Source organism: Micropterus dolomieu, linkage group LG17, assembly GCF_021292245.1.
Source record: "Micropterus dolomieu isolate WLL.071019.BEF.003 ecotype Adirondacks linkage group LG17, ASM2129224v1, whole genome shotgun sequence".
NCBI classification, from domain to species: domain Eukaryota; kingdom Metazoa; phylum Chordata; class Actinopteri; order Centrarchiformes; family Centrarchidae; genus Micropterus; species Micropterus dolomieu.
Genome location: NC_060166.1, coordinates 29,915,600 through 29,935,778, shown reverse-complemented (window position 1 = coordinate 29,935,778; position 20,179 = coordinate 29,915,600). Strand labels below are relative to the sequence as shown.

General features: G+C 39.8%; 2 protein-coding genes across 5 annotated transcripts; both read right to left on the bottom strand.

Moving 5' to 3' along the window:
* Positions 1-687: 687 nt before the first annotated feature.
* On the bottom strand, positions 688-3,682 carry n4bp2l2 (NEDD4 binding protein 2-like 2). 4 transcript variants are annotated; one of them, XM_046073766.1, is made up of 6 exons: positions 3,627-3,682; positions 2,037-3,097; positions 1,819-1,943; positions 1,329-1,417; positions 1,170-1,246; positions 688-1,074 (listed from the first exon to the last, which is right to left on the bottom strand). In XM_046073766.1, the coding sequence occupies exons 1-6, from the start codon at positions 3,651-3,653 to the stop codon at positions 906-908; spliced, it is 1,548 nt and encodes a 515-aa protein (XP_045929722.1). In that variant the 5' UTR covers positions 3,654-3,682; the 3' UTR covers positions 688-905. The 4 variants fall into 4 exon arrangements, with proteins under 4 accessions (XP_045929722.1, XP_045929724.1, XP_045929726.1 ...); XM_046073768.1 differs by having other exon boundaries at positions 3,538-3,668; XM_046073770.1 differs by having other exon boundaries at positions 2,037-3,061; positions 3,538-3,632.
* Positions 3,683-4,344: 662 nt separating this feature from the next.
* Positions 4,345-20,142, bottom strand: brca2 (BRCA2 DNA repair associated). Its single transcript, XM_046073863.1, has 27 exons — positions 19,987-20,142; positions 19,493-19,591; positions 19,094-19,327; positions 18,834-18,885; positions 18,435-18,487; positions 18,306-18,334; positions 18,075-18,186; positions 17,929-17,984; positions 15,403-15,487; positions 14,615-15,271; positions 10,155-14,492; positions 9,787-9,885; positions 9,639-9,708; positions 9,068-9,561; positions 8,786-8,976; positions 8,493-8,680; positions 8,188-8,358; positions 7,502-7,874; positions 7,258-7,413; positions 7,017-7,164; positions 6,832-6,944; positions 6,544-6,742; positions 6,259-6,425; positions 6,038-6,176; positions 5,700-5,956; positions 4,955-5,098; positions 4,345-4,856 (listed from the first exon to the last, which is right to left on the bottom strand). The coding sequence occupies exons 2-27, from the start codon at positions 19,545-19,547 to the stop codon at positions 4,500-4,502; spliced, it is 8,937 nt and encodes a 2,978-aa protein (XP_045929819.1). The 5' UTR covers positions 19,548-19,591; positions 19,987-20,142; the 3' UTR covers positions 4,345-4,499.
* Between the last annotated feature and the right edge of the window lie 37 nt (positions 20,143-20,179).

Here is a 20,179-nt window from a genome sequence, read left to right as displayed (position 1 = left end):
ATGTAAACAACCAAGAGTTGTGTTTACATTTAGTGTTACTCACCTAGAAGTCTAACACGAGTGCTTTTCATTTGTTATGTAATACCTGCAAAGCCAATTTGAAAAGAACAACACTGAAACCTGCATTGTTTACATCCATGTTTCCTAGCAGGTACTCATCTCCTTTCCTCCCTTGGCCGAGCCATAGCTGCATATCTTTGTCATTACCACCACCTGGAGGCTAATACTGTGAGGCCATTGGTGGGAATGTGTATCGCATCAGCCCTGGCATGTACGCCCCCATGAGACGAGCAAAATAGGTACCCGGCGCTACAAGAGGTCAAACACTCCACTGGTTGTATTTAAATAATAGGTTCACAATTATTCTGTCAAAAAACTATAGTAAAGTGCACCCCGGAACAGTGGAACAGGTTTTGCTTGATGTAATAATTCCTCTTGTTCATACTGACTATTACAAGATCCCTTCCTAATTTCTGACTTAAAAGATTTCTCCTGACGACTCTTTTATGAAGGAAATTTTCCCACCATATAGACATAAAACAGTAAAAAATTAAATTCATAAGCAGAGTGTCCATGCAGAGTGTCCAATTGGTAATCCTTTTAGATAAAGATTAAAAATTAGTCAGATGAGGACAACCTATTGGTTTTCCATGTAGTTGCATTTTGTACAGAACACACATAAAAGGGCAAGTTTGAAAAATCAGTCATTTAATACAAAATAATTGATTCAACAGATGTTACACATTAGAAATTAATTATGAGAACTTCAGAAAAAAAATTCTTATCTCTTTATATAAATGTACAGTATACAAAATAATAATAAAAATCATGTAAAACAGCAGTTAAAAATATTAAAAAAGTGTTCTTCAAGGCAAATTATTTGGCTGGTTAAATTCCTCTGAAAACTAATGGAAAGCTCTGGTTTTCATTATCATCTGTGGTTGCTCTGGTCGACGTCTCTGGTTGACATGAGACGGCTCTTGTGAATTCATGACGATGTCTACGGATATGGGAAATGAAAAACGATCCATCATCTGTGCAATCTTTTCCTGGGGAACTCCGTGCTTGTTCTTCCTGCAAGGAAAACAGTTTAGTGTGGTAATGTGTAAGTTTCTATACATTTTTCTGCACTGGCATGTAAAGATAATATGATAAGTAAGAAATCATACTTCTCCAGTTCATAAGGATCAAACTTCCAGCTGGTGTCAGGTTCACAAAAGTCCACTTTGTATCCTCTCTCCAAGGCCTGTCAAAAAATTTTACATTTCTATTAGGATCTATGAAAGTGGTGTGGTACACCATAACTGAACACTCAATCCCATACCCACCATTTGGACATATGGCTTCATTTCCCAGGCTTGGGTGTTTGTATTGTCAATAATAATGGGAGATCGGCCATCACGCATAGCGTCTTTAGCTGAAAGGGGATTGAGCACAAAAAAAAGTTAAAGTTCTGAAGAAAATCTCATCAAACCACATTTTCTAAACTGTCACCACCTAAAGAAACTTGTTGTTCTCATAATGCACCTACTATATTAGCTAAAAGGGCATCTAATGTTGGAGATGTCACTGATTTTTATTAACAGGCTGAGACACTGGACTAACAATATTTCTGACTTAAACTGTTTACCAAAGACCACTGCTCTTCAAAGAAAACTACTCTTCATATGTCTGAAAATACCCTCAATGTGAAGACAACACACTAAAGACTGTTCTAATATAAGTCTGACAGAAATGCCTTTGTGATTAAGCATTTTTCAAGACATGGGAATAACTTTTTTACCGTTAATGCCGTGTGAGCATAAAAGGAGAAAATACCTCTGCTCTGGTTCCATTCATGTGCCGCTCCAAGAAGGCCTAGTTCATAATGGTAGCCATCTCTGTGAACAAAGTAGTCATCTGTGCTCAGTATTAGCCCACTGGGACCAATGGAAAGCAGCTCCCTGTGAGAAAGGTGGGACATACATGTACCATGAATCTAATGTTTAGGCTAGGAACTTCTTTAAACTGAGTAATTTAGGAGACAAAAGACGTACCTGGCCCGTGTTGATTTTCCAGACCCTGGTAATCCCCTCATCAGGATCAGCACCAAGGGAGAATGGTATGCATTATTGTTAACAGGTTCACAGTGATGCTCACACAGTTCATTTTCTGAATCATATCGCTGCCACCTGTCATAATCTTCACCCAACTGACACAATTCTTCTTTTCTATTTGTAGACCATCCAGCGTTTACATGATCTGAGTTCCCATCATAACTACAACCCCGTTCGTCCCTGTCAAAATGGTATGGAGAATCTCCATAAAAGTCCTGAGAGGTGGGACTGCATACATTCGGAGGTGGGAAGCTAGAAAATCTTGGAAAATGCGACTCCTCTTGATAGCGGTTTGTCAAGCCTGAACCGCTCCAGTTTTGATTCATGTGTGATGGCCGGTTTTGTGGATTTGGAAATGCAGATGGGGTCGGGGGGCGATGGAATGGGGGTCTGTGAAATCTTGGGTTTGGTGGTCCCTTCAGTGTTTGAGGATGACGCCATTGACTTTGTGTAGGAGCAGCTCTGCCACAGATCCGGTCCATGCCTGGCCTCGGCATTCTGGGGTAGTATGGCTCATTTTGATACCAGTGTGGCCAAGGTGGATGTTTCTGTCCACTGCTGTTCTGATAGCAGTCTGTTTCTGCAGCTTTTCTTGTGTTAATACTTTTCTCCTCGCTTACACCCTGAGTCTCTTTGCTGGCATAAAATTTGGGAGGAATGGGTGGTTGAACAAAACATGCATCTTGATTCCCTGGGTTATCATTAGCACCATCAGGTCTGTCGATGTTCTCAAGCTCTTTGTAAAACTCACTCAATGTGTCTTCAATGTCAGACTTGACTGTGGTTGTTTTTGGAGGAAATGCTGGACCAATGAAGGTGGTGCTGGTGAGTCCTACCTCCTTTAACACACGCTCCCTCACATTTCTTTCTGGACTGGCCGAGTCACTTCTCACAAATGTCGTGTCTTTGTCAGCTCTCCCATCTTCGGTTCTTTCACGCACACCCACGCCACGGTTTCCTATGCCCTGAGTGGTCGTACAGAATGATTCAGTTTGAGACATCTGTATGAAAACAGATTCAAACACATTAATACACTGGACAACCACAAAATACTAAATTTTAAATGATGAATCTGTGTAGTTCTTTTCGTTGTTACGGTATATTAATTATATTGTATTACAATAACAGTAACGTTAAGTAGGTCAACCGGTTGAAGCAAAAAAATGTTGGAACCAGTATTTCAGCATGTGTACCCGCATTTAAAAACAGTTTTATATTTTTTGTGTACAGAAACTCACTGAGGTCACACGGTAAGTTAACTAACGTTACATAAACTGAAGCTCAAATCGAAACCAAGGCAACCGTCAGCTAACGTTACTATAATCACCTCACAAGCTAACGACATACAGAAAACGGTGAAACAAAACACCCGTTAAGTTAAATAATTCACTATCTTCAGAGTAATATAATAAAGAGAATGTCGCTTTTCATTAATGCTCACCGTACACATTCAGGATGCATAAATAAGGGCAACAACTTAACAGAAAATAAAACAATGTTTCACAATGCAAGTGCCTTGTGTTTACGGACGTGACGTATTCTTCTTCTCCTCCTCATTAACGGACAGGGAACCGGGAATGAGCGTGTCAGCGCCACCTGCTGGACACAGTGGCGTGTGAAACACTACAAGTTACCAAACAAGAACAAAATGCACCAAATCTACAGCATGCCAAGGTGTTGCTAACATGACTGGAAGTGGGCTTGATTACTATGAAACCAATATATCTGAAGGATTACTTGATTTAAGATATACTTATACTTTAAGTGTAAGGTAATCTTCCTTCAAAAGTGAATTTGACATTTTCCAGCATTTTTTAACTAATTTAACACATTAGTTAACACGTACTTGAATAACCTTTTATTACATAAGGTTAGTATCTTCATTATTAAAGTGGAGAATTCATTTTTGTTTAGTAGCCAATACCAATTATTTTAATTACCTTACACCTTAGTTTCAAAATAACTATCATGAGCTTCTGTTTGCTCTATCAGTATATGTATGTTATTGTAGAAATCTTTCTTACCTACCAACTAAAAAATTAATACTTATAAAAAACTAACTGTCCGTCAGTATCTACAGCTGTGTCAGTAGACTCCCTAACCAGCCCTGTTATTTGTCCTCAAATGTTGCACAAGGAAATCATGCAGCTAAACTGCAGGAATGGAATCCTAAATTTGTCTCTAACCTGATCAGTTTTACAGACAAAAAAGTAGACTGAAGAATGTAGATCAGTATGAACTGATGACATGATTTTACTGTTGTGAAGTGACTTCACATCTTTAATGAGCTGAGCAAGACTACAAAACAACACAGAATATGTGCCATACGCAGCCTTTACATTCAGTCATTTGTACACGTTTTTAAAAGCTGTAGCATGCTTATCATCATACAGTCTTATGTACCTACAGTAAATCACCATCAAGCAATGCTTGAGTATCAATCATAGCCAGTTCTTCGTCATTCACCCATTCGTCCTCCATCGGTAAATCGACAGGTTTGCGAGCTGGAGTCTGTACAGTTTTTAAAGTGCTAGGTGTCTCAGACCTCCGAGGGGGGTTGAATGTCTTATTTACACATGGAGAAGCCACTGAGCCCAGATGGGAGAGAGGGGGTGGAGACGGGATACGAGACAGATAGTCCAGAGCTCTCCTCCTCTTCAGGCTGCTCGGGTCTTTCTCTGCTGAACAGTTTGGTGCAGGAGGGTTCCTGCTGACGGGTGTGAAGGATCCAAGACTTCTGACTGGCTGCTGAAATGACACCTGCTTAAAAAAAACAAAAGAAAACCACATTTTAAATGTTTAATCAATGTGAAGTAGTTAGAACAACCCCAGATACCACAGCAAATACATTAACCCACACTTGTTCTTGTTTCTCGTCTTCTGTCCATTGTAGAAACTGGGGTCCTTGTTTGTAGAGCTGGAGAAGAGATGGAGCTCAGGCCATCACATTTGACTAAATGTGAAAGTTTCTCCTCAGCAGTAAGAAGGAAGTTCTCTTGACCCTGAAAAAACACGATGAAGATAATAGTAATGTCATTTTAACATTTTTTTGTTACTTTGTTATTATTAATAATAATAATAATAATAATAATTATTATTATTAATCACTTTTAACAATAATTCCAGGATCTGATCATTAGTCCATTACATTCCTCATACTATACGTTTCATGTTTCTGTATGCACAGTTCTGTGTCTGTGGTTTTTAGAATGTTGATCAGAGTAGGTTTGTAAGAAAAATGTATAAAATACTTGTTAGGTAAATTTGGGAGATTGCAATGACTAAAACTTTGCTATTTCACCACCACATTTTCTACAAATGCATTTCTTTTAAAAGTTAACCCAGTAAAAATGACAAAATGATTAAATATTTCAGAAACTTTGCTTTTCAGCTTTTCTAATTTCGTATATCATAATTTGCACCTGTACCTTGATATAATTACTGCTAATGCAATTCTAATTTTGATTTCTTCAGAACATGAAGCTCCTTGGCTATGAGAGCATCCAGTCTTTGACAAACGAGGTATCTTTAAATAAGTGAATAGTAAGCACCATTTATGAAGCATGTCAGCAGCTTTACAGGTTTGGGACTTCAGCACTGTACCTGGACCAGGTTTCTGAGTTGGTGAAGGGATTCCTGTAGATGAACTTCCTTGGGGTTTGTTGAGAAGACAGTGAGATCTCCAGCATACACAACAGAAGTGGGAGATGTGGACTGACCTCTCAGCTGCAGGTTGCTCAGAGCCAACAGCACACAAGGTTTTACCACATCTTCTAAGCCAGACTGAGACAAGCTGCTAAAACAGCGCACTTTAACAAAGTTCAGTTTCTCATCAGTCAAATAAAATGCAGGAGAGGAACCTGGGTTTCAAAAGCACAAACAAACCATCATTCAGTAAACAATAGTTACAGCAGAAATGGTTAAAAAAAAAAATCACCTACCCTGTCCATCTACGATACTGATGACATATCCTGTGAGATCAACCTCTCCACACAGCGGCTGGAATTCTGGGTTTTGAAGATCCACAAAAGAGGTTGAGACCCTCGGTTGAAAACGTGTTAATAACCATTCCGGAGAAGCCTGAATGATAAAACAAATTATAATAAATAATTTCCATCATCTGTGTCTTGAGTGTTCTCAAGATAGCTAGTTTCTACAGTACCTGTATGTCCTGAAACTGTGTTTTGTTTGTCCCAGTCAGCTGAACAGTTGAGCTACCACCATGTTTCTTTCCATCTGAAGTGGTAAGGTTATACACTTTGTATCGACAACCTTCCTTCAGTAGAGACTGAAGATCCAAGGACGGTCGCCAAAGGTTCAACTGGTAAACTAACAACACACAAAAAAACCCCAACATCATAATTTTAAATCCGTATTTTAACACACAAAAGTACATACATTTTAATAACCATAGTGCATCTAAAATGAATAAAAAATAAAGACACACCACTGCCGGGTTGGTCCATGGAGTCAGCAAAGCAGAGTCTCCACACAGGTGTAACGTCTCGCTTAGGACAGCCACCTTCGCCGTTCTCTGCATTTTCTACAGCTCGTTGGTACCGATCCTGCAGTTCAGCCTGCTTCTTTTCCATCAGAGAACGCCTGTAGTTATGTAGAGTCTCCAACTGCTGTTCACTCAAGTGAACCTTGGTAATGTAAATAAAATAGGTGTGCAATTAAAACTCTATTCATTAGCAAAATTAGGTCAACAATCTGTAAACAAATTTCTTATCACCTCAAGGTAAGCTGGGTCATCCCCAACTGCTTCATAGAGCTCCTCTCCATCTTGAAGACTTGCAATATCCTGACGACTGACTGTCTGCCTTCTACGCTGAGGTTTGTTGTTACCTGATGATGACAGTTTATTAAAACTTATTCCATTTCAACCTGTCCTTAACATGCAGAAAACACGAGTCCTACTTTTCTCCTCCTTTTCAAATTCAGCTTGAATCTTGGCAAACAGGATCTCCATAGCTTTTTGTTTGTGGCTGTTGTATCGTCTCGCCTCCTTCTCTTCTGCGCGAACTGAACGGAACACAACGCCTCCATCTAGTTTCCTCTCCATCCACTGAAAGATGTGACAAGCATACGGTGAAAAGGGATCACAACACAAATTTCCAGTAGTAACAGTAAAAATATATCAATGCATGACTAAACACACTTGTATGGGGTAGCTTCTCAGTATGATGATGTCCACACATCCTACTGGTCCTCCATTGCTGTACAAACAGGAGACAGGAAGCAGGTATGGCCGTGGATCCCTGTGAAATCCCAGTTTAGCATCCCATCGAGCGGGTCTGCTGCTATTGGCGCAAATCTAAACACATAAACAATCACTAAACCAACTTGTTATTTGGTTGCCTTGTGGACAGATAGAATAATGTGTGACCTCCCTCTTAAAGTACCTTTAACATGAGAGAGTCAGGTGCCTCCAAAGGGGAGCAAGCATCTTGTGATCCCACCAGCTGCGCCCCGTGGATGATCAACTTCCCCCCGACAGCTAGTCGACCTTTGTGAAGCATGGCAGTCAAAGGTTCATCCAGCAGGGCTTTTATGGCATACCATCCGTCTGTCAGCCAAACAACTGCAGAAGGGTTTTCAACCTTGGCATCAACACCTTCTGGCGTCTTGGTGTCACTGAAACGCTGTCTTTTTGGGGAGTGACCCCTGGAAACGACACCGCAAACGCAGAGGACCAGGGTTTTGGCTGCTGTGTCGTCCTTCTCCATGATCTTTCTCAGAGCCGGCCTGCAGCTGTGGTCCACCTCTGTATCATATCTAATATACATACAATAAAATAAATTATTTAAAAAACATTTTTAGAGTCTAAATGTATTAAAAAAACCATAATTGTAATTATTTAAAATGTAAACATATTTATTTAAATGACATTTCACTGTATTAGCCAAAAAGCACAATTAAATGCAATTACATCAAGTTTCTAAATCTTACACAAAATAGCAGTAGGCGATGTGTAATACAATTGTTAGTTCAGGGAGACATTTACACACAACTGATGATGAATTGAAGATGTGAAAATAACTTTACATTAGGAACATATTGAACTAATATAAGCTATGATCCTACATACCTGTACTTCAGTTGTAGGAGAACCTGCTCTGGCGTGAGACAGAGGCTGCCCATTGTTTCTGGAAATGATCTTTCCATGGAGGCCTGCTTCCACACAATCCATCGGTAGTGATTGTAAACCCACTCCTCACTGATCAGTTTAGGATCCACACCCGGGGTGTCACATAACGCTCTGCGGACAGTGCAGAACAAGATGATATTCAACACAGCCTGCAGTCCGCATTTGCACATACCAAGATACACCTGTTTTTTCAAACACTGCAGTAGGTTCAACATTACAAAGCCTTAAACTTTAAAATTCAATACCTATAGAACTCTTCTTTCCCTGCAGTCCCATCATTGCTGGGGATCAGCCATCCGCCATCAGCAAGCTGAACACCCCCTCCATCTAAAAATGCTTCCTGTTTGATGAACTGCTGTAAATTGAAGCGAAGAGATTCTGCAGTCCCACTGGTGATCTCACACACATGCTGATGAACTCCATGTCGATACAGCTGAAACACAAGAATATGAACATGTCAAAAAGCTGTTTACCTGATAGTGATCTAATTTTCAAGCATATACAACAAAATAGACAGACAAAACAGTTCTGGCCCTGCCTGTTCTGGGGTGTATCTTGAAGGAGGCCTTCCATTTAATGCAGCTTTTAAAGATATCCTCGACACTCCGGAGGTTTTCGTTAGAAACAAACTGCCCGGTATAGGTCGAATGGTCTGGCGCTTCTTTTTCCTGATCCTCATGTCTTGCATATCTCGTGCCAGCCCTATGTTATGAAGATTCTGAAACATGTCTGTAGATCATAAAGACACCATTATTTAACGTATGTTTTGCGTAATAATTATAGTACATCATACTGACTTCATCCAAAAACATTACTGCACCTTGGCTTCTGGACAATGTATTATCCACATGTGATGACTCTGTAGCAGAACTGTCTGATCCACAGCCAACAGGAACTTTTTGAAGATGCATCAGGTTATCATTTGCAGTGTCAGTTAAGGCCACACTCTGAATGTCTTTGCTTTTATGACCAGTTACAGCTGTAGTGTTTTGTGTTTTTTTAGTGGGTGGTACATAAGTGTTACTGTTAATGGGTGTTACTAAGAGATGGTGGTGTTTACCCTCCTCCTCCTGTGGTTTAGAGGAGCTCTCTTGGATAATAGTTCTTTGTTTTTTGAATGGAGGAACAAATGCAGAAGGTGTTCTTATGCTGTCTTTGAGCACTGTGTTCTTGCAACTCTCTGCCTTTGCATTTTTGAACAAAGGAGGAACAAACGCTGGCTTTTTGGAATGTGCTGATCTGCAGTCTCCCGGGGTTAAGTGTTGTTTTGGAGCTGTCTTTTGTAATGTAGTTTCCACATAGTTCTTTCCACTCCTGTAAGGCCAAAAAAACCCATCACAAAGTGCTGATAATGTCAGCTGACATAGGCCAAAAATTCACAGACAACTTACCAGTGTGGCCTTGTGATGTTTGGATGAAGAGGGACACTGTACTTGAAAACTCTCCTGTCTTTCATCACACCTTAAATTAGAATAAAAAACAGTTATTAAGACATAATATGTACTCTTTAGATTACTTGCTACAGTGCTAATGATTTACCATTTGGACTACTTTTTTCTGGATGGACTGTTGAACCTCTTGGACCATCAACAGTCCTGTCAAATTCTTCCAGTAACCGCCTTTTCAGGGGAGGCTGACCTAGAATATTTCAAAATGGTGATTTTTGTCAAGCTTGAAAGAGGACAAAATAATGGTGTATTTGCAATATGGGAAAAATATATTTAACCAATTATACAATTAAGCTAATATAGTCAACACTTTGGCCAAAATTACTAGAACTGCAATTAAATAATTTTGTTCTCCAAATAATTCAGATTGTTGAAGTTCTATACATAGTGAGACAATCTGTGCAGTATTAACAAAAACGTAAACTATTTAGATTTCTGAGTAATAACGGAGACACTTACCCGTCATGTTTGATTCCTCTAACAGTCTTTTCCCTCTTCCTTTTTGTTCCTCTACAGATCGGTTGCCGGATATAGGATAATCTTGGAGTGGCAAGTTTTCTGAAGTCATTGAGGGAATTTGGCTAGCTAGACTTTCATCCTCTAACAAAGCCATAGTGCAGTCGAGAGCTTCCTGAGCAAGAAACCTCTCCTGGGTTTCAGAACAGCCTCTTAGGTTTAGTGACTGAAAGTTAAGAACTGAAGACCTTTCTGTCCTTTTGACCTTAGATACGTCACTGCTGCTTGTCCAATTTATTTCATAGTCCAACACACCAGACAGTTCCTCTCCAGGGCTGTCATGGGGTTTGCCCACCATTAATGGGGTAATCTTTAGTTCTTTAAACTTAAAGGCATTTGTATGGTCAGTCTCTTGCAAAGAGGTTAAAGATTTGACAATCTGAGTGGCACTTTCATTAGTAGGCATATCTTTGTCACTGGCAGAGGTAAGATTATAATCTGAAGATCTTTTCTCTTTTGAAAGATCTGACTTATCTGTGTCATTTGGGTTTGAGTATGAGGTTGAATGATGACACTCCCCATCAGCAAATACATTCAAAAGGTTCTTTGCTTTCAAGAGATTTTTCTGTGACACATGGACTTTTGTTCCCCCTGCAGTTGAGAAACCACAGTGTATCTTTTCAGGATTGTTTCGAACATCAGAATGGACAGGTGGGATCTCTGCACTGAAACTGATGTCACTGAACAGAGCTTTAGCCTTCTGAAGGGCCTCAGATGAAAAGGCCAGTGGCCTACCACTAGCTGCAAGAAATCCACCATTCTTGGGTGGTGGAACATGAACTGGAAGCTTGGAACGTGTTGGTCCTACACCATTTTTATCTTCATCAGCTCCTTCACATTCACGTAACGGAGTTTTTTCTGTCTTTAGAGCTGCAGATGAAATGGCAACTCCTTTTCCACTGGCTGTCTGAAATCCACTGTTCTGTGGAGGCAAAGTGTCATCTTTTTGTTTCAGTTGTTTGTTTGTGTCCTCAAATGTAGCACTTTCATTCAAAAGAGACTTTGCTTTTGTCATTGCGTCATCAGACACGGATACTTTCTTTCCGCTGGCTGTACAGAATCCCCCACCACTGTTTAACTCACTGATGGCAGAAGCACCAATGTTCTTTGATGTGCACAACGGGGAAGAAAGTGGCTTTGCCATCAAAGATGGGTCTCCATGTAAAGAAACTGTCTCGGTAGAATCCGGTGTGTTCTTGAAAACATCTTTGTTAATCTCTACATTAAGAGGCAGCATCTTTTCATGCGTTAAAACTGTTCCAATGTTCACATTTTCAAACTCAGTGTGTCCACTTCTAGGCTCTTCCAAAATGTTTGTCACCTTCTGATGTGGTTTAAATTTTGAAAAGATTTTCTTCTCGCTGCCAGTTCCACTCACAGGTGCTATACTTTCCTTACGTTTTACTGACATGCCATTGTTTCCGTCCATAATGTAACTGTCCCTGAAGGAAGTATCTGCATCATCTACCTCTTTCAAAATGTGTTTTGCTTTCAACAGATTTTTCTGAGACACATGGACTTTTGTTCCCCCCGCAGTTGAGAAACCACAATGCATTCTCTCTGTATTTTCAGCATTGTCTTGTGTCTTGTCACTGTTCCTTGTGTCTGAAACAGGTGAGCCCTCTGTACTGAAACTGATGTCACGGAACAGAGCTTTAGCCTTCTGGAGGGCTTCAGATGAAAAGGCCAGTGGTCTACCACTGGCTGCAAGAAATCCACTATCCCTGGGGGGTGGACCATGAATTGGAAGCTTGGAATGTGTTGGTCCTACACCAATTTTATCTTCATCAGCTCCTTCACATTCACTTAACAGAGTTTTTGCTTTCTTTAGAGCTGCAGATGAAATGGTAACTCCTTTACCACTGGCTGTCTGAAATCCACTATTTTTATGTGGTGAAACCCAAATTTGATTGGTGAGATGACCGGTTTTTAAAGAGTCTCCTTTCTTCTTTACTTGTTTGTTTGTTTCCTCAAGTGTATGAATTTCATTCAAAACACCCTCTGCTTGTTTCAATGCATCAGCTGAAATGGATACTTTCTTCCCACTGGCTGTACAGAATCCACCACTATTGCTTAACTCATTGATGGAAGAGCCAATATTTTTTGATGTTGTGCATGAGGGGGATGAAAATGCCTTTGCAGTTGAAGATGGGTTTCCATGGAAAGAAGCAGCAGTCATCAATGTCGGTGCATTCTTAAAAGCAAGATTGTGAACCTCCACATCAGGCTCATTGACTGGTTCTTCAGAAAAGTTTACTTTCATCCCTTGAACATTTTTAAATTTCACAAGGTTTTTCTTGTGACTGACACTTCCAGGCAAGGGTTCCATGCTCTTATGTTTTCCTGAAATGCCAGCGTTACTGTCAATAACGTCACAGTCTTTGAAGAAAGCATCTGACTCTTGCATAGCTTTTGTTGAAATAGAAATCCCTTTTCCATTGGCCATCTGGAACCCACTTTGACATGTGGTTGTGTCCATTTTGACGTTTTTAAGACATTTTGTAGTGTCTTCATCTCTAATCCCTTTCACTGGTCTGACTGAACAGACAGACTCCTTCTTGTTGGAAAAACAGCCCTGAATCATCCCCCTGGTATTATTATCATAACCTCTGAACTTCCATTTATCCTCTTTATGATGCAAAAGGTTGCCAGCATGATTATCTACACTGTGCCTTTGTTGTGTTTTAGCGTCACTTTCACTACTTTGCTTGTCCAGCAATTTTTTGCTTGTCACAAGGTCCTCCTCTAAATCTGCAAACAAAGCTTTAGCTTTACTCAGACACTTTTTTGAAACTCTCAAAACATTTCCTCCTGCAGTCTTAAATCCCGCACCAAGCATCAAGGGATTGTTGTTCTCAACCTTGCTTGTTTCAATGGGTCCAGCTGACATCATACTGTGACTGCATTCAGAGATGTGATTTGAAGAGGAAGACACATCTTCAGCTGAGGGATTTTCTTGTTTCATTGCACTTGACACTGAAAAACCTGTGGATTTGATGTTTGCTGTTTCACAATTTGTTTTACCATCTGAATCTAAGGTCATTTTGTCAGTTACTGCCAGGTGCTTTTCAGCATCTGAACTAAAACTGTCATCAAAATCTATACCGGTAAGAAAGTCAGGGTCAAGTTCTTTGTCAACTTTTTTGGGAGAGGTGGTATTATCTTGACAATGTTGTTTTAGCTTTGCAGTTTTGAACTGTGTAAATTCAAACTGGCTATCAGCTTCTTCCATGAGAGTGCACAGCTCAGTCACATCAGCTTTTTGTGAAGCTGTTAACTGGTAACTAATATCCACACATTTTTCACTTGAAGTAGGTGGTTGGTTTGAGTTAGATGTATTTTTCACTGATCCATGACTGCTAATTTTAGCTTTGGAGTCAGGTGCACATTTGATGTGCTGATCACTTGAGGTTCTTTCCCCTTCAGTCTCTTCAAGGAGACGCTTGGCTCTCTCCAGGTTGGCTGAGGAAATCGGTATACGCTTATTTGAAGCGGTCTTGAATCCCGATGCATGGACGTAAGGAAGAGAAACTGTTTTCTCTGGCAGACTGCCATCAGCTTGACCATTAAGTGGAATGCAATTAATGTTATTAACAGTTCCTTTTGCATTGCTGGATAGTTGTGCTGATGTGCACTCTATATGCAACTCATTCTCTTTGCCAGGGCCCAATGTCTGGCTTTTCTTGATTGCAGTGGACAACTTGGCATCAGTTTTAGCTTCTTGTAAAATATCATCTGAATGTGGTTTTCCATTTCTTTTATTTGTAGATTGAAAAGGAGTAGTCTTGTGGATATCAGTTTTAAAGCCAGTCCACTGTTGACGATTGTTCTCTGAGCTAAGAACAAATGATGATGCAGTCATGTGAGTGATATCTGCTGAGTGAAATCCACTGTCACTTGTTGTGCCCTCATTAATGGAGGTATTAGTGGCAGAAACATTTCTTCTGTTACTGACACCATCACAGTCATGGTGAAGGTTTGCTTGCCTTGCTTTCTGCTTCTCTCGTTTCATGGCTGACAGACAAGCTGATGGACAGAAGCCATTTCGAGGAGTATCCTCTGCTACTTTACTCAGTTTACCTGGGTCTGACATTTGACTGAAGTCTTGTGCAAAATCTCTGCAAAGCTGTGACATGTCGAGATCCTGGACTTTTGCTTGTACGGAAGGAGGTAGATTTTCTTCAGCAAGATTTCCCTGTTTTTCCATCTCATTCTTTCGGATACTGCAACAGTCTGCTTCGTCTGGAGCTTTCCCCAACTGCCTCATATACACTTCTTGTCCTGAAATAAAGCATGATAATAAAAAGAGTAAGTTCAATCAATGTAGAAAACATACTTTCTCCATGTTAACACAGAATGCATCATAGCATGTTTACACTTTACATGCATGAGAAATGCGTTACCAGAATCTGGAATCCGTGGTGATGAGTCCATCTTCTGAGACTGTGTTTCTTTTCCTTGAACTTGCAGTTTCAAAGAGTCAACAGTGTAAACAAATTTTCTCTTAGTAAATCCAGAGTCTGAGATTTTCACAGGTGGCCTTAGCTGGCCAAAAGAAGTGTCATTCCACAGTTGTCCTGGTATGATATTGTTATCCACTTGTCTTGTAAGACTATTATCATGGCAAGTATCCACAGTACTAGGTGGAATATCAGATAAACTCAATGGAGACCACTGGGTGATTCCATATTCTCCAGTTTTTACTGGTGGGGATGAGGGAAATCTGCCATGTTCCTGATCAGCTGTTCTCTGTTCACTGGATGCATCGTTGTTTGCTGTTGAGATCTCTGTAGAGCTGCAGCCATGTTCTATTGTTGGAATTATTTGCTTTCTTTTGATTCTGTCAGTTTTCACTTTCCTCAGTGCTGAACTACTGCTAGTGAAAAATATAGAGAGCACATTTTCAGCTCCATCAAGAACACCTGCTATGGTGCTGCGAATTTCTCCCTCCTCAGTGGTATCTGGTAGCTTCTGTCTCCAAACACTGTCACTCTGATTCAGTGAACTCTGGGGGGAGTCATGGGGCTCTGGATTCTGACCAGCCTCAGGGGAAACAACACCTGTTGATTACAGACCATCAATCAGTATAATAAAATAAGTAAATCTGTTGCAGCACATAGTTATGTAATTCATATTCAGAGCTACTGCACCATCTTGGATATTAGCAAATTGAAAAGATAAAACACGGTACCTTGGTGAAAGGTAGGCATGTCATTGTTTTTGGGTGACACAACTTCGGATGCATTTGAAAGAGAAGGGAAAAGCTTACGTACAAACTGAGGAAAATAACAGAGAAAAATGTATCAGAGTATGAGTATCAGAAGCAATATTTAAATTCCATACCTATTTATTCTTGTGTTTTCTGTAATGACATGTTTCATCTGTCTTACACCAGAAAGAAAAAAAATTCAATGTGCGCTGTGAACAAGATCTGGACTCCACTTTTCAACAAGACTTGAAAAACAATCCTTCAACAAGTACATGACTCCTCTTCATGTAAAAACACTGGCTCATGCAATTTAAGATTGTTCATCATGTCCACTTACCAAAAGCTAGATTATCCAAAATATATCCAAATGTAAATTGTCTCCAGGGGCACTGACTGACACTCTTTGGTTTTGACCTGATCTGCATACAATCTGTGGGGTTCATTCTTTAAATCTCTGAGTGATGCTTACAACTAAAATCCTTATAGAAAAGTCCTGCCACTCTGCAGCCATCTTGGTAATGACTTCAGGCAGTTATTTCAGACTAACAAAATCAGGCCCCTAACTGAATGAATGGGAAGAAAGCCAAAACCACACTTTTACTGGTCACCGGGACATAAAAACTACATGTATAGAATCACCAGTAAAATCTGATAAAAATCACTGAAAGTTTGATGACTTTGCACCCCAAACCCCCCCCAAAGACTTAAAAAGCGTTTTCCCCCACCGGTTATACTTCTTCTACGCATGCAATGTAGTAGTGACGCATGCATAGTAGACCCAAGCGAGAAGCTTCCGGTCAACAATATGAAGCCGATGCGGAAGTCTCTGAAACCTGCATTCCATTGAAAATCCGGCAGGGGGTGACTCTTCTGGTTGCAAAAAGAAGTCTGGCTCCATTGGAAATAATGGGAAAATGACCCTACTTCTCAGCTGAATAATTACCCCAGTAAACAGTTTCCTGATGAGTTTATGGTCTCAGTCTAGTTTCAAGTCTTCTTCAATACAAAATTATGTTTATTTAGTAAATTAAGGTCCCATTTATTTTAAAATAGACCATAAAGCAGAGTATGTTTTAGGGCGGGATCATCTATGATTGACAAGTCATTACCATGGCGACCTGTCAATCAGGCTAGAGCCGACTCATACCCTCAGCACTGTGTAAATTTAACTAGCGCCGCTGAAAAAGCTTATTAGGAGTCGGCTGTTCACTTTCTCTGGTGAGTACATTTAGTTTTAAGACTGTTGTTCGTAGTAGTGTGTTGGATGCCTGCAGCTGTTTTTCATGTTGCTTTCTGTTGAGCGCAGTGGTTAGTTGCGGACAGCCTGCACCATGGCACGCGCGTGTGTTGCTGCGTATGTAAATTTACTTGATAGACATGCCCTGAAGGTAATGATATAGCAACGTGTGATAAAGACACGGTCAAACTACAAAAAAAGAGTTTGCTTGGCAATGTTGTTGACTAGCACCCAGCAGCTAGCTTGCTCCGACCATAAAGCTGCTGTTTGAGGCTCGCTGTGCAGCGAGGTGACAGACACTCTTATGCTATATGGCACCAAATTACTTTGATGAAAGATGCGATAATACCGCGCTGTTGAGTCCTACCATATTGCCACGGTGGAAATTACAAAACCGCTACAGCCCTATTGGTGAGGGACATCATCTCACCACTGACTTTATGCAGCAATGCTTTTTAAGCTGAACTGAAGGTGGTAATGCCACAGGAAAAATTCAGCAATACAATGGTGATGATTTTGGGCCATAAAAACCATCAACAAGCCAAACTGTCATGGAAACAATTATGGCACTTACAGCCCCACAAATTGTCGCACGTTTCATCGACACCCCGCGTAATCCAACAGATGCAACCACAATTGATGCAAATATCTGGCTTACCAGGATTAGTAGGCACAATTGAAGACTCATATAAAGGTCATTGCTCCCAGCGTAAACGAAAATGTTTACACGAACAGGAAGAGGCACCACAGCATCAACACACAAGTTGTGTTTGATGCAGACTACAACATTTTGGATGTGGTAACCAAATGGCCTGTGAAAGTAGCCTGTGCCAGCTGTTTGAAAGGCACCTTGTGGTGCCAGGTGTCATCTAATAGGAGATAAAGGATAATGTATTCTCTTGTTGTCTTCTTTATTGTCAAATGTGAGTTCAATATGAACTCCTCCTGGGAATTTCACCATTCAATATGAATGGCTCTAAGACTCACACATAGGACATAAACTTCACTTCACACATGAATTTTTCTATTTTTACTCTTAAGTCGATTCTTAGCAGTGAATAAAACTGAGAAGCTTAATAAATACGGGCCCATGTCTAAAAAAATATTGAAATATTTCATAATATGATATGACAAGTTCATAGTGTCAATATTTATGTCTTTTACAGATCATAAAATAGAGAATAAGTTGCAAATGTTGAAAATTGTAAAAACCAAATATATGTCTGTCTATAGTATGACTGTTGTATGTTTTGGCTGGACATAATACTCACAACAACATTTTTGTCTGCAGAAACACTCACTGGGCAGGGACTCTCATCAGTTTTAGCTATAACATTGAGAAGACAAACTAATTATTCAGCAAATCACAGATATTTCACATATACTTTTAAAACAACCAACTGTGATGTTTGCTTACATAAAATCAGGGTGGATGGTACTGCTGACGGGGTATTCAGAGAACTGGTCCATGACATATCTGGATGAATCTGTGCACCAAGACTTTCAGATATAAGCTTGGCATGGCTGACCTGTGTCATTCAAAAAAACAACATACAGATGGCGAATCTTAATATTAATCCATTACTCCACATTTAAATACCTGCTGAAAGAAAAGAAAAAACATCACCATTGAATTGAATACACTTACTGGGGATTTTTGTGGTGTATGAAGCAGATCTGTACAGATGACAAAAGCAAATAAATCAACCAGTTATGATTACATCTCTATTTCAAATGTAACTCAAACAGATGAAATTCAACTGAATTTGCAGGTTACCAAAACTGTCCTGACTGTAAGGCTGGATACCTCCATATTTAGCACCTGGGACCCTAAAAAGAACAAACACATCAAAAACTGACTGAAAGCAGTGACAACACATGTAACTTTGGCAAAATTATCTTGAACACTGATTTAACAATACATGGGAATAGTTTTTTCTCAAAACATAGTTCTTAACCTTCAAAATGTATTCATATAAACTTCATATTTGTTCCTTTTTTGCTTTAGCTGAACATCTCTTCAGAATGTCTTATAGCTCTCCAATAATGGGAGACATAATAACAAATTACTCACGTTAACTGTTCCTACTGAGGATGTTGAAATAAGAATTATGCAAAAAATTTATTTGGAATATTTAAAACATTTATAAAAAGTCTAAAGAGTTGTTGTACTCACCCTGGAAACAAACATGGACTTTGTGTTACCGTCCATGGCATGGTTTGTTTTTCTAGAAATGCACCACAGAGAAATGTTATTTTTAGATGTAGCCTCAAGATAGTGTATCAATGCAGACACAAGTAGGTTACTATAATAACTGTAAAATGTGCTATGCAAAGATTCATATTTCTGTTTAGCATGAGTTGTGCTAGAAATAATTTACTTATAGTTACTGCATAAATACATACATGTACAGTCAAACTTTAATCAAACATTACCGTGTTCAGCAGTGAAAGAGTGCTCATCCTCAGTTTCAGGTGATACAACTCTACAGTGTCTGAAAACTTTGGGAGTTGAAAACAGCTGACTGTCTACTGTAGTTTTATCAAAGGGTGTTTTAAAATTCCCCTCTTGGTTAGCACACAGCTCATCTTGATCAGAGACACTTCCCTCATTAGTGACTGTCTGAGCTGTCAGTGCCTCAAACCAGTCAGGGTCCAGTGGTCCCAGATCTAAATTGAGATATTAAAATTGTTTATAGATCAGTAAACAACCTCCAACATAATCTTTTGTGATTGCACTAAACGTATAATTTTATGATTAAGCAGCTAGATTTAAAGGGTGGACAGAATCAACTGTAACGTTACAGGCCTGCAACATGAATATTACAATCTTACCTCTCCAGATTTCATGTTTGAATGTGTCGTACATGTTTTTTGAGGGTAAATCCATTCCAGTTGATATGTGCAATCCCTAAAGATTGATATGTGGCCCACCTGAGAAGACACAGTTTTCATCACGATATAAGTTGAAAATGCAGAAACCTAGCTACAATTAGCTAGTTAGCTTTAAGCTGAATGATGAGAAACAGTCCTCAGGGTGGGCACGGCCAGCCTGTGGCTGCTGCTGCTTCCGACTCCAAACGTTATGTAGCTACCTGCTAATTAAGTTTACGTTAGGTAATTTGATAGCAAACATGCTTAAGACAAATTATCAAGAAGGCAAGGTTAGCTAACGTTTGGTCTACAGCAGTGGCATATGTTGAAGTTTCTTCCCAATGTTTAGAAAATTCACAAATTCAGGTTATCTTACACTGACCGCTAAGTTAACTTAAACATCGACAAAAAGAAACTAGACAGCAAAAGTAGATTTGGCTTTTACTCTAACTTACCATGACGGCGTACGAGCGTGCTGACTTTCATGTCACGATATAACTCTTGGCAAAATGTTTACAAAACACTACGGCATAAAATCATGACAGAGAAATGTTACTTCGAGTCAACCTAATAGCTAGTTTGCCCCTGCTGCGAAAACAAAGCTCCCGCGCCGCTCACCGGAACTCAGCCTGACTTCAAAATAAGAGT

Coding starts and splice junctions, on each gene's coding strand:
- n4bp2l2 (XM_046073766.1), bottom strand. CDS start 3,653: ATGAGGAGGAGAAGAAGAATACGTCAC. Junction 1,247..1,328: donor TGAAGCCATATGTCCAAATG/GTGGGTATGGGA, acceptor ATTTTTTGACAG/GCCTTGGAGAGAGGATACAA. Junction 1,075..1,169: donor GATCCTTATGAACTGGAGAA/GTATGATTTCTT, acceptor TTTTCCTTGCAG/GAAGAACAAGCACGGAGTTC.
- brca2 (XM_046073863.1), bottom strand. CDS start 19,547: ATGGATTTACCCTCAAAAAACATGTACGACACATTCAAACATGAAATC. Junction 18,488..18,833: donor AGTCCATGTTTGTTTCCAGG/GTGAGTACAACA, acceptor TGTTCTTTTTAG/GGTCCCAGGTGCTAAATATG. Junction 5,099..5,699: donor AACTCAGAAACCTGGTCCAG/GTACAGTGCTGA, acceptor GTGTTTTTTCAG/GGTCAAGAGAACTTCCTTCT.